Source organism: Gavialis gangeticus, unplaced genomic scaffold (genome assembly GCF_001723915.1).
Source record: "Gavialis gangeticus isolate Ggan-Ray unplaced genomic scaffold, GavGan_comp1, whole genome shotgun sequence".
Lineage (NCBI taxonomy): Eukaryota > Metazoa > Chordata > Crocodylia > Gavialidae > Gavialis > Gavialis gangeticus.
Window position 1 is genome coordinate 3,027,555 of NW_017729012.1, and position 12,425 is coordinate 3,039,979.

General features: G+C 45.1%; 1 protein-coding gene across 1 annotated transcript in view; it reads right to left on the minus strand.

The window, feature by feature from the left end:
- The window catches only part of SGSM2 (small G protein signaling modulator 2), a 133,603-nt gene extending 121,185 nt beyond the window's left edge, over positions 1 to 12,418 (minus strand). The window contains exon 1 of the mRNA XM_019511036.1: positions 12,295 to 12,418. Coding sequence (XP_019366581.1) covers positions 12,295 to 12,351 — 57 coding nt within the window. The 5' untranslated portion in view covers positions 12,352 to 12,418. The remainder of the gene's footprint in view (positions 1 to 12,294) is intronic.
- Between the last annotated feature and the right edge of the window lie 7 nt (positions 12,419 to 12,425).

Below are 12,425 nucleotides of genomic sequence, written 5' to 3' on the forward strand. Positions count from 1 at the left end.
CCCTTTTTTGAAGATGGGAACCACATTGGCCCTCTTCCAGTCCTCTGGCACCGTACCAGATAGCCACGAGTGCTTGTAAAGCCTTGCCAAGGGTCCCGCAATGATAGTGAGCTGTATTAATGACAGCTCACTGTCATTAATACACCTGTCAGAAGACAGGTGCTGTTGCTTCTATGGCACCTGGGTTATTTTTTGCTTCCTTCTCCAGTAGCAAACTTTCTACTCTCCTGAAATTCCCTCTGTGAGCAAAGAACAATCTGTCAATTACTGGCAGAGAAAAACCTGTCATTAATACAGCTCACTATCAGCATCTTAGCTTCAGGGAAGAATCATTTTTAGATCAAGAGAAAGAAAAAGTTAAGCTGGGCTTTGGAGTTTAGCTTGCTCCTGCATGAATCTAAAAAGTATTTTACAAAGGATTCAATTGATGATCTCCCTCGATACTTCATGCCTGAGCCTGAAGGAAGCATTTTGCCTATGCTGGGCAGGGGAGAATTTGATTAACGTAGAGAATAAAAGGTTTGAAAGGCAAGCTGGCTAAGCACTGAAGGATTCCTGAGAGCAAGGTTTCTAAGAAACAAAGGTAATACAATTGTGTAAGAAGAAGCTTCAAACCTTGTAGGTATTTTATTGGTATTATTTGTATTGTGGCTAGAAGCCCCAGTCACAGTCCAGTTCCCTACTGTGCTGAGCACTGTGAAAACAGAATGGCCAAAAAAAATAAAATAAATAAAACCCCTAGAAAAACTGGCAGTGTGACTACATGGATGGTCCAGAGGTGTGGTTCTCGGTTTGATCCTGGAGCAACAGCAGGGCCTCAGCAGGTAGGCCTGATTCTGCTCAGTGGCCAGAGACCACTGACTGCATTATCTAGTCGCAGTCCCCCAGCAGCCTGATCTTCAGCTTCTGCAGCACTGCAACAAGGCTCCAATCAATAAGCAGGATAAATAAAGCTCATGTCATTACTCTAAGCAGGGCAAGCACCAAAGTAAAAAGCAAATGTGATAACTGAAGACAACCATGAGCCTTTTCAGGTAGGAGGGCATTGGGTTATCAGGCTTCAGGCCAGCCAGTAGTGAAGCACTGAAAGCTGGAGAATTAACAAGCAATTAAAAGGGAAAACAAGAGTGAGAGAAGGCCTTATCCTGGAAGGCAGAAGGTGAAATATTACCTTCCCCAGGACTCTATTTACCACTCTGTTGACATACAACCTTGATTGCTGTTTGTCTTGGCAGGAGCACAAAAGTACCAATCCCAAACCTTTCCTACTCTAGAACTGCCAGGGAGCCTTTGGAAAACAAGAGATTACACCAGGCCTGGCTGCTTAAAAGAAGAGGATGCTCTGCCTGTTCAGTTGCCGTTAGCTAGCCTGAACCAACACTTCCCAAGTGGGAGGCAGGATGCCCCACCAGAGATGGCCTTGGGCGAGGGACGAGGGGAGTCTAGTTCTGTTACTGAGGTCAGTGGCTGACTTGGGCAACTTGTTCTGCGCCTCATCTGGGGAAGATGAGGATAATGATAGTGGCTTATTTTTGTAAAGCATTGACTTGTGAATGAAAAACGCTCTCAAAACCTGTTATTTCTACAAGCATCAATAGGGGCTACTTAAAACAGTCAGTCTACTGATTTGGGATCTGGCATCAAGGTTGACACCCCATCATGGCAAACATTGTCCCTACTAGGAATGAGACATGCTTGCCCTTGCTCAGAAGTGTTTCTCATCTCAGAAACTCTATAAACAGAGGGTTTGTCACCTTGACAGTACAGATACAATGAACATGGTACCATCCCCTGTTTAGCTTGGATACAGTCAACCCAGGAAAACTGTGCTGATATGCATATGGCTTAAATGCCATTTGGGAGGTGGAAGAAGCTAGAATGGGATAAGGCACATCTATACCGGCATAAATATCTGCACCCGGGAGGTTACCAATTGGTCTCTATAATCAGTTCCGAAAAACCCCCAAAAACCCTAATTAAATCCCCACCCAAAATACTGATACAAAGAGTGTGAGGTCCCAGCTTGAGTGTGACAAGATGCAGCAGGTGGATACAGCAAATAAGAGGAATGGTGAAAAAAATAAAGTAATGGTGCAAGAATCATATTCAATACAAAAAGCAGCACCCACAACACAATGACTTCCTTGCCAAATTTGTTCAAAGCACCTATCTGATCTTACCCTTTTCCACAGGGGAAGGAAGAGAGGGAGAAAAAATAAGAGGGAGAGGAAGCAGAACATGCCCTGAATTAGCTAAACTGTCACCATCAGGAATGGCAATATCATCCTCCCAGATTTACACAAAAGGAAACAGAGTCACACACACATTCACAGAAGTTTAGGGCTAGAGAGGCTCTCACCTACAGTAATTTATACCAATGCTAAGAACAGGGCCCTAGAGTCCCAGCACCCAGTACCTTCATTATGCAGTTCATCCTTCTCTTTTGATATTTTTCATAAACAGCCAATCCCTATAATAATCATGTTACCAATAACTTCATTAACCAACATCTAGTATCATGCCCACCTGACACCCTCTTGCAATTGCTGTAATTTGTGATCCCAGCTGACACATTTACGAGAAACTCTAGCCGCCTCAAAGGGCTGACATCATTTGAGTGTCTGACATTAGGCTTTGGGCAATTGCTCCAAGGGGGGACATATTTAGTACCAAGCCACCTGAACTAACAAACTTAAACAGTTACTAGTAGAAGTCTTCATTGCTCTCAACTTTCTTCAGTGCTTAGTGCCAATATTACTGTTCAGCAGCCCCAGGAAGCCCCAGCTAAGACTGCATTTATACAGTCTAGCATACTGTACATCAAATTGAAGAAGCAGGGAAAGGAATGGAAGTTATTCCTCTTTTTGGGGGTAGGAAAACTGAGGCTTGGAGAGATTAAAGGACATGACCATGGTTACTTAAGGAGTGTGTGGCAGGATGTGGAATTGAATCCAAACGCCCTAATTCCCAATTCAGGGCAATCACGGAAGGACTATCCTTCCAATAATCAGCCCCTCCACCCTGACATACAAGAACTGTCTCAAGTTCCTCAGGACCAAATCATCAGTAAGATACAGATAAATGTTCTAAATCTTGCCACGGCAAGCCACAGGGCAGTCTCCCCACTTCAGGTCAGAGAAGGCAGTGGCAGAAGGCCATCCACAGCACAGAGCAGCCCCTGGTACAGAACACCCCTTGCAAGTTTTCTGAGAGAAGTACTTTCAGGGCATGAAAAGCAGGTGCTCTCTCAGAAGCTGGAATACATCATTCTTCAAGCCCACATCACTCTTTCATTGCTACTTAATTCAAGGAGGCTCCAGGCAAGGAACCAAGACAAATAATTCCCTGTGATCAGATGAAATGTTTAAAAAGAAACGCTAAAAATTTTATAACACTTTGAGGTAGGAAATTATACAGTCATCAACTGCGCTGGCCACGCCAGAAAGGCAGCTGCAGATTGGGCTTTCCACACAAACCTGTGCAGACACCCACCCACAGGCTTCACTGGATCTAAGCAAACTGTAAATTAGTCTCATTATTGAAGCGTCAGTCCCTTTCTCTCCTATGGAAACCTGCTTAGCCTACAGAGCAGCTCTGAACCCCAAAGATTTGCTGGACTAGATACAGGCCCCTGGTTCCCTCTCCTCTCCCTGTGATTCCAGCTCACTTGGCTTTCTATTAAAGGCCCCAGGAATATGGCACTGCTATTCATTCACAAATCCTTGCAGCTCCCTGGGCCTCCTACAGAACAGGAAATCCTGTCTCCTCTCTGCTTTCCAGAATGGCTGACCTTCCCCTAATCCCTTGAAGACAGCAGGGAACATTACCAATACAGGAGGTAGTGCTGCAGCTCTCACTTTACTGGGGTTTTACTAGGGTTCACAGAAACTTTTGGCCTGGGTTTATAACCTTCAGAGAGCAGGTTTGAGACTGGTTGCCAGGAATGACTAATGAACAAAAAATTTCAAAAAACCCTATAAATCCTTTTTCATCAGGGCTGGAAGCTGCCAATCCCACACCCGCTTAATGACTGTCTATGAGACTTCCGAAATTCCTTATTCAGATATACAAGTCTTATTTGCAGGCCTGAAGATCCTGAAGAGGCCTGGTTTCAGCAGCACCTCATACATCCCTATCTATGCTTGCACTGCTCAGCTTGAACATAGCAGAGCAGAGGACATGGAAGTTTAAGAGTCACGCTCCATCTTGTCATAGCAACTGGCATCACAAGACTACAGGGAAGGTCTGCCCAGGCTGGTGACAGATCGAAGTGCTCCAAAGTACCTCAAGGTGGGAAGAGTGACCGAAATGCCAGCACTAAAGCTGGGGTATTATGAGGAGGCTGTTACAATGCTGGTAGCACTATGGACCACAGAGAAAACTCTGGAGCTGATTACTTGCAGCCGTTGTAAGATCTAGACCATTTTTCCTTAAAGAAAAGGACCTTAATCCTCACCTCCTTTCCAGTTTTGACTTGGGCAATCGGTGTACGTTCCATCTCCCTACAAGACTCGGCTGCATCAGTCCTTCATTACCTAGTTCTAGAGGGTCTGTGGCGTTATGTTTGCTGTTCAACAGATGCTGTATTTCAGCCCAGAGGCACCTCCTTTCAATGGCAGGGGAAATATTCCAGTTCCTCAAGTGCTTCAAGATCTTTCAGAACGAAAGCTGCTAAGGTGATCATTATTATATTTGTTTCACAGCTAGAAAGCATGCTCTGTTTGAATATAGTAATGGCAAAAAAAGCTCTGTTTCAGTAGGTGGAAGGAAATGGCTAGAGAACAGCCTTTATGAGCCTACTTGTCACAATAGATTTTCCTGCAGAGAGAGATAAATGTTTGAAACATGGACTTATAAGCCGCCACGGCATGAATCCCAGCTGACTCAAATTTTCAAAACATATTACATGTCTTTCTTTCCATTAGAGTCAACAAAATACATTCTTTACTGCAGGAATGGCAAGGCCATCCACAAAAGAGCAGACATAGATTAAACATTTCCAGAGAACGTGTGCAAAAGGCTTTGCTGGAAATAAAAAAGGGCTGTGCATCCCAGCTACTTTAAACCTGGATGACAAATACAGCTGAATTTCAATAGATTCAGCACATGGAGGCCACAAAAACATTCAATGTACTTAGAAGTTGATTAAAGATTAAGGTTATTTGAAAAATAACACGACAGGGGGAAATACTGCTTTCGACAAAGAGGGAAAGGAGCAGCAGCCTTCTCAACACATGTGAAGATGAGCAAACTACATGATTTATGATTGGAGGGAAGATGAGATCAACATTTTGGGACATGCTTTTGTACAGTGCTCCACAATACACAGGTCAGGATCATGAGGTGCTCCCAAAAAACAAATAATGATGGTATAACAAAAATAGCCATGATAAAAGAACATTCTTTCAGTTGCAAAGTCAGGCCTCCATAAGCCAGAAAATACCCAACTGAAGAGGCTGGCTTTCCACCCCTGACTCTGTCCCCCTGAGAGTCCATCCTGTGCATGGAATGAAGCCGGGATCCTCTGGAAAAGTCAAAATACAATCATGTAACAAAAGAAGACAGAGGGGATAGCATTAAAGCCAGATGTAAAGTAGCTATATTCAGTACATGCTACATTTCTCCCTCCCATCAACAGCTGGAAGAGGAGAATCGTCAGGAAGAATTCATCTCGCATTCCGACTAGCTCTAATCACAGCTGCACTGAAGAAAGCAGTCAGAGAAAGGAACCGACCGTTTTCATGACAAAATGTCCATGGCTCACGACCAGAACATCTTGGGAGAAAGCAGCAGCCCAATCTCTCTAGCCCAAAGACTGGCCCCTTGCTGATATGGAAAGGCTGCAAAAGAGGCAGGTGGCTGTTAAAGCTTCTTAGCATAGGTGACTTTCACCTTTAGCTTCCTCTATGCAAAACTGAAGTTTATTTTCTACCTATGGGGACTTTTTACCATCTTTAGTTTTCCCTGAGCCTGAGGAAGGGCGTGTGCGCCTGAAAGCTTACAGAAAAAGATTTATTTATTTTTTTTGCAATTTCTTAGTTGGTCTAATAAAAGGTATCATCTCTGAACCACGAGTTCTACAGTTTTCCATTTCTTTTTAGCATAGGAAATAAGAACTCTTTATAGCAGAATATGCCCAGCAACACAGGTATTTCATACCACAAAAGATGCACGTATACAAATTTAAATGATTAAAACCTCTGCAATCATGCCTACTCCCATACACGAGAGCTTAAAACTCCCACTGAAAACCCAATAAGAGGTTGGAAAAATTCCAACCTAAATTGTTTTTAATCTCAAGTTATTTGTTTTTTCAGTTCAATGTGGCTTAGACCATGAAAACCAAATGTGTTTTCAGATTCGCATGCATTAGCCCAACACAGCAGTGTTTGGGTTTAGAAGGATGCTTTGCTTTTTTTTTTTTTCAATATATATACATACAAGTGTACATTCAGATGCTAAAGCGAGCCTAATATCATGGTTTCCACTTCCTGGCTTTAAAGCAAATTTCTGGACTAAGTGGAAGCTTCACATTTGTATCCAACTACAGCCATTTCAATATCAGCAAAGTGCACAATATAGTCCTGTACCACAGCATAATCTAGAAATACATTGGCTTACTTTAAGACATAAATGTTAAAAGCCCCAATTCTATTCGATTTTTAAATGTAGTCCAGTCTTCACACTCCTTTCCCAGCCACTCTCAGTGAAGCTATAACAGGGGCTCGGACATACAAATGATATACTGAGGGGCTCTGCCTTGCATCGATAGAGACAAGCAACAAGCACCACATCCCAGGACACAGGGGGATTGACTAGAAACAGGGTTATCAGGTCCCCAAAACACCTGGAGTCAGTTAAGTCTCAGACCTGCAACACGGAGATTTCAGTTCAAACTTAAACAGCAATTCAGTGCTACCATGAAGAACATTCACCTTCATATGCAAGGGCTGGCAACAATCCAGCAATGAGCTGAAAAGCTACTGGAGTCTCTTTGAGGGAGTGGCAGAGGTCATTTAATCTATGGCTCACTGGCATCTCTTCAGAGCCACCTGGAAAAGGATGGATAACTGGCCTCACAGCACCCAGTGAAAGCTAACAGCAGGGCCTTGAAAACAGCAGCTCATGACAAGCCTGTCTGGAAGGCATCCAGGGAATGTGTGTTCCCTGCATCAGGAAATGCCTGATGGAAAAAGCCCACTGTCACCTCCGCTTCCTGCCAAGCTCGACCACGTTCCTTTTTTACACAAGCAGCGCTGAGTTGGTGACAGATCGCAGGGTTGAAATGCACTTTAATTTAGGATGCCACATACCAGCACTACTTCCTGAAGAGTTTGTCTCGTCTCTGCTGGATCCTGCCTCAGTTTGGCACTAGCTGATTCCACTTTAGGATTTTGGATGCTTTCCCTCCTCAGCTGCAACACGTAATGCAGATGAATGCACAAAAGAGTATTTTGCATACAAGCTTTATATGCAGGGCAAGCCAAAGGGCCTTTAACACAGCAAGCAAGATGGGGAAGGCACTGACTGATGTGCATCCCCTCTGCCCCCTAACAGGCGGGATCGGAATTATTCAGTGGTGCAATTGCCCCTATACTGCTACAAGTCAACAGGGATTTGCCTTTTCTGCTTTAAAAAAAAAAAAAGCTTAAAAATTTGATAGCTGAAGTGTCATCCTGCTCAGGAAGCACAGACAGCATGAATCGCAAAAGCAGATTTTTCTTTATCTCTATCAGTAGTTTTCTACGGATCTAATTTATTTCCTTGCTATCACAGTGCCAAGCATGAAGTTCCTAGATGATCATCACAGATAGGGAACTGGGCTAGAGAGAGAGACAGAGCTTCAGTGATTTTCCCCAAAGGCATGCGTAAGTGCAACTGCATACAAGGGAGCCCACATCTCAAGTCTCTCAGTGCCCTGCTCCAATCACTAGGCTGTGCTGCCACTCATTCCTGATAGCTCCCATACCTCTACAGCTATTACACTATGCTACAGGAACAAAAGCTTTTAGGTTTCCTATACATGAGCCACCATAAACCCACTGAGACTACCATCTCCAAGCACTAAAACCAAGAAAGCTACAAAGAATTTAACATTCTCCAAGTAACAAAACAAGATGCCAGACAGCAGCAAAAACAACCTTACCCACTTCCAAAAAGCAACACTGAAAAGACTAAATAGGAACAAATGCTGAAGCTAATGTATTAGCAACAGAAGGGATTCTGAGAAAGCAAGCAGCCCTAAACCCAAGGATTTTGAGGGATAAATGACTTTATTGCTAAGCGCAGACTGCATGACCTATGGGGTATTCAGAAAGCAATTCAATCAACAGCATAAAGTACAAGGGGAAAGGGTATATTCATAACATGGGGAACAGCAGTTCAGGGCTTCACAAAATAAACAGTTTAAAAAGAAGTTTAAGCTCTACAGCACACGCACACACACGCAGTTTTAACAAAGAAAATTCCCCTTACCTCTCCTTGCACCTCACCACACCCCAAGGCTGAATCCAGCCATGGCAGCTTGTTATAAGGAAAAAGACCACACTGAATGTGCTCTTCAGAAGCATGACCCTGCTCCTACTCTTACGGAGGGCCCTAATCCCTGATCTTACAGAGACAGTGGGCACATTTACACGTGCTCTTTAATGCACATTAGCCTACATTAATGTGCATGAAAGCATCACTAAGAAGCTATGCTCTTTAGTTAATGCACATTAAAATAGGCTAACGCGCATTAAAGCATCACTAAAAATGGTGGGTGCTTGCAGACATGTCGCGGGGCTGCTCCGATGCGCTGTAATTACAGCACAACAGCGTCCAAGTCTGTTGGAGCACAGTAATTACCAGCTTCTGTGTCTTGTGCATTAGCATCCCTGCACTTCAAAATTGCAGCAGGGGCACTTTAACTAAAACTTGTTCAACAAGCTTCAGTTCAAGCACCCCCACCACCATTTTGAAGTGCAGGGACACTAATACGTGAGATGCTGCAGCACTAATTAGAGCAGCTCTTGGAGCCGCTCTAATTAAAGCTTCCCCCATCTCGGGAGCATGCCCATCACTCTTTAGTTAATGTGCATTAAGACAGACTAATGCACATTTTCTAGTACCTCACTATGGAGGTACTAGATTTAATGTGAATTAAAACGCATTGACACACGTGCAGACACGGCCAGTATGAGCTAGAGGCGAGTGCGCAGGATACTTAGCCTCTGCCACTAACTTGCTGTCGTTCCTGTTTGTTTTAAGGCACTTTATAATCTATGAGCTCAGTATAATCATAACTAAGCATGACTGCTGGAATAGTAGCTGGACCTCTCTCTCACTCCCATGCCGAGATGCACAGATTTCTGAAGCTGCAGACACTGGAGTATTTTCCATGCAGCTTACATGCCAGGCTAGGTGCATGCATGCCTGCAGGAGTTCAGTCCTATGCTCAGGAACAAGGCAAAGCTGTGAGGGGATAGGGCAGCAGCCAGGCTTTTTGTTCAAGGCAAATTAAATGCACCTGCCACCTTGGCCACACCAGTGTTCTCAGCACCCTAATGAAAGTCCAGGTATTAAAAACCAAACTCCAACCTGCCATATTCAATTAATGATGCTATCAGGTGGGGTCTAAACTGTCAGCAGAGTGGAGATATGAGGGACTAGGATCTCATCAACTTCTAAAATGCCATGCAAAATAATAAGCTTTGTTGAAAAAGCAAAGCATCTAAGCTGCACTCAACACCAAGGATGCATAGGAGAAAAGAATAAAGCCAGTACGAGGTTTGTGGTTCAGGAAACATGCAGAAGTGTGGTGTGGGGTGAGTTATAGGAGAAGCCTCAACAACAGGCTGGTCTAGGTCAATCACAACCACATTCTGCCCAATGCCTGCCTCATAAACCACAAATATGCTGCTATCCTGCAGTCAACAGAAAGTACAGTTCATAGAGCAGCATAGCCAGACTAGATAACCCAGAAGGTCTTTTCCAGTGCTAATTTATGGTTATAGTCCTGGCACAAGCTGTTCCATTATGCCTTTATTGATTATGCAAAGATGAATTTGGGCATCTGTCTGGTTCCACAGGCAGGATTTCCACGAGCCAACTCACACTGGACATGCTAAGACCAAGCTGGTATCTTTCAGACACCAGTTGAAGTAGTGCAATTCAAATGAAGAGCAATTTGTAAAATCACCCCTGGCCAAATTGGCACCACCGCAGCCCCATTCTGGAGTAGAAAGAAAATGCAAACAGCAGAGTGTAAATCTAGCTCCAGCAAGAACCCTGCCTTTTGTGCTTCCTCTTGTCACCATAGCACAATCTTGATTTTAAGTTTCATTAGCTTCATAGACCCTGCATCTTTTGAAGGGAATATAAAAGCCCAGACTTCAAAGGGTGAAGCCAGTCTCTAACTAGTTAGACGTCAAGGAGAAAATCTGCTCTGTGGGTGGGTCATTTCACAGGCAGCTTCCCTCAAAGCATCTGGTTCTGACCATTGCTGGAAACCAGATACTGGACTAGAGAGACCGCTGCTCTGGTCTGGGACAACAGGAACTAGATAAGAGTCATTTAAGTACTGTTAAGGGAGAAAGATTGCTGGTGTGGTGTAATGTTGCCCTGATAATGGGAAACTATATCCCTCATCATTGTATATTGATGGACTTCTAGTTAATGTTGATTCAACTGTGGGCTTTGCATTTCACTTTGCAAACAAACAGAAACAGATTTACCTGGAGGGCAATCTCTCATAGCATGCAGAGGAGATTCATTTAGTTTCCTAGATTTTTTTAACATCCTGGCTAACCAATGCACACCTGTTTCCCCCCAGATCCCCATCCCAGGACCTACAAGGATTGGGCTTACAGCAAAGCCAGTGAAATAAGCTCACAAAGACACTCTCACCGACCCAGAGGGACAGCTTTCCATCTTCAGCTCCCTCTGTACAAAAATTAAGTTTATTTCCTACCTACGGGGACTTTTTACCATCTTGTAACATCTACACTTTTCTCAGAGCCTGACGAAGGAACTTTGATCCAAAAGCTTGCAGAAAAGGACAATTTTCTCGCCATTTTCCAGTTGGTCTAATAAAAGGTATCATTTTGGAACCAAGAGTTCTAGTTTTTTGTAGGTCAGTGAAATGAAAGACATTTGGGTGCAGAAGGCATGCAGGATTCAACCTCTGCAATGGAACAAAGGCCAATCACGACAACGGAAATATTTAGGCAAATCACATCATAGCACTAAAGACAGACACCAAGGGACCTGAGCGACTCCTTAGGTACAACGATGCCTTGTGTAATAACCTCCCCAAAAGGAAGAACTTGGAGGCAATTTAAAAGCTTCCTCTAGCAATGAGCAGGATTTGAAGGCCAGGTGGGACCAGTCTCCAGCCTGAGCACTATCGCTTGCAGTCAGATGGGATCACAACACGAACTCTTAGCTGCTCAGGGCATCAAGACTGCTGCATACGGACCAGACCCTTACACCCTCCTCCCGGGCTCTTGCATTACTAAGCTGGCCCATGTCTGGAGAGGAAAAAAGAGCTTTTCCTCTCCATAAGGAAACAGGGCTCTGGCATCGTGGAGCAAACATCCCTCTGCACCCTGCCAGCATAAAAGCGGCATCTCGGTACCGTCACCCCACTCCCTGCCCTGGGCAGGCAAAGGGAAAATTACCAAAAATAATCAAGCATAAGCCCTATCTCCCAGCAGACTCCCCCGGTGTTGGGGGGGGGGGGGGTCTCTTCTATTCAACTGGGAACTTCCCCGTTGCCATTAATTTCACAGGGCCGGTCCTCTGCCATGCAGGCGATGCCGGACTGAGTTATGTAAGTGGCGAGAGGAGTTTTCACCTCAAAAGGGAGAGGGGGGCTCAGACAAGCACCCAGGCCCTCCGTAACCGCTCGGTATCTGGGAAACGGACTTCACCGCAAAGGTAACCTTTCCCAGAAGGAGACGCCGAAAGCGTTAACCGATCCGATCGCAGCGAAACAAAGCCTCCAACTTCCCATTCACAGCCTCGGGGAGGGAAATTAGATTTCAATTCCCGCCCGCACAAAGCGTCGTTTTACGGACTGCTTTAAACGGGCAAAGAGAGCCGATGAACTCGCCGCATAAAAGGCTGCGGGTCTTGAAACGCGTCCCGTCAGAGGGACCACCCCGAGGAGGGCTGGGAGAAGGGGCTTCCTTGGCGCCATGTGGAAACCCGTCCGTTTGGAGAGGGACCATCCTGAGGAGGCGGGAGGAAGGGGTTTCCGAGCCCGGCACCTGTGGCAGAGGGGGAAGCAGGACGCGGGGCTCCCTCACTCACCTCCTTCTTCACGCTCCACAGCAGCCGCTCCTTGGCCGCGTCCTCCGAGCAGCTCATGGCGGGGCCGTGCCGGACGGGGCTCAGCGCGGCTGCAGCGCGCCCCACGCCGCCGCCATCTTCGCCTCCCGCTA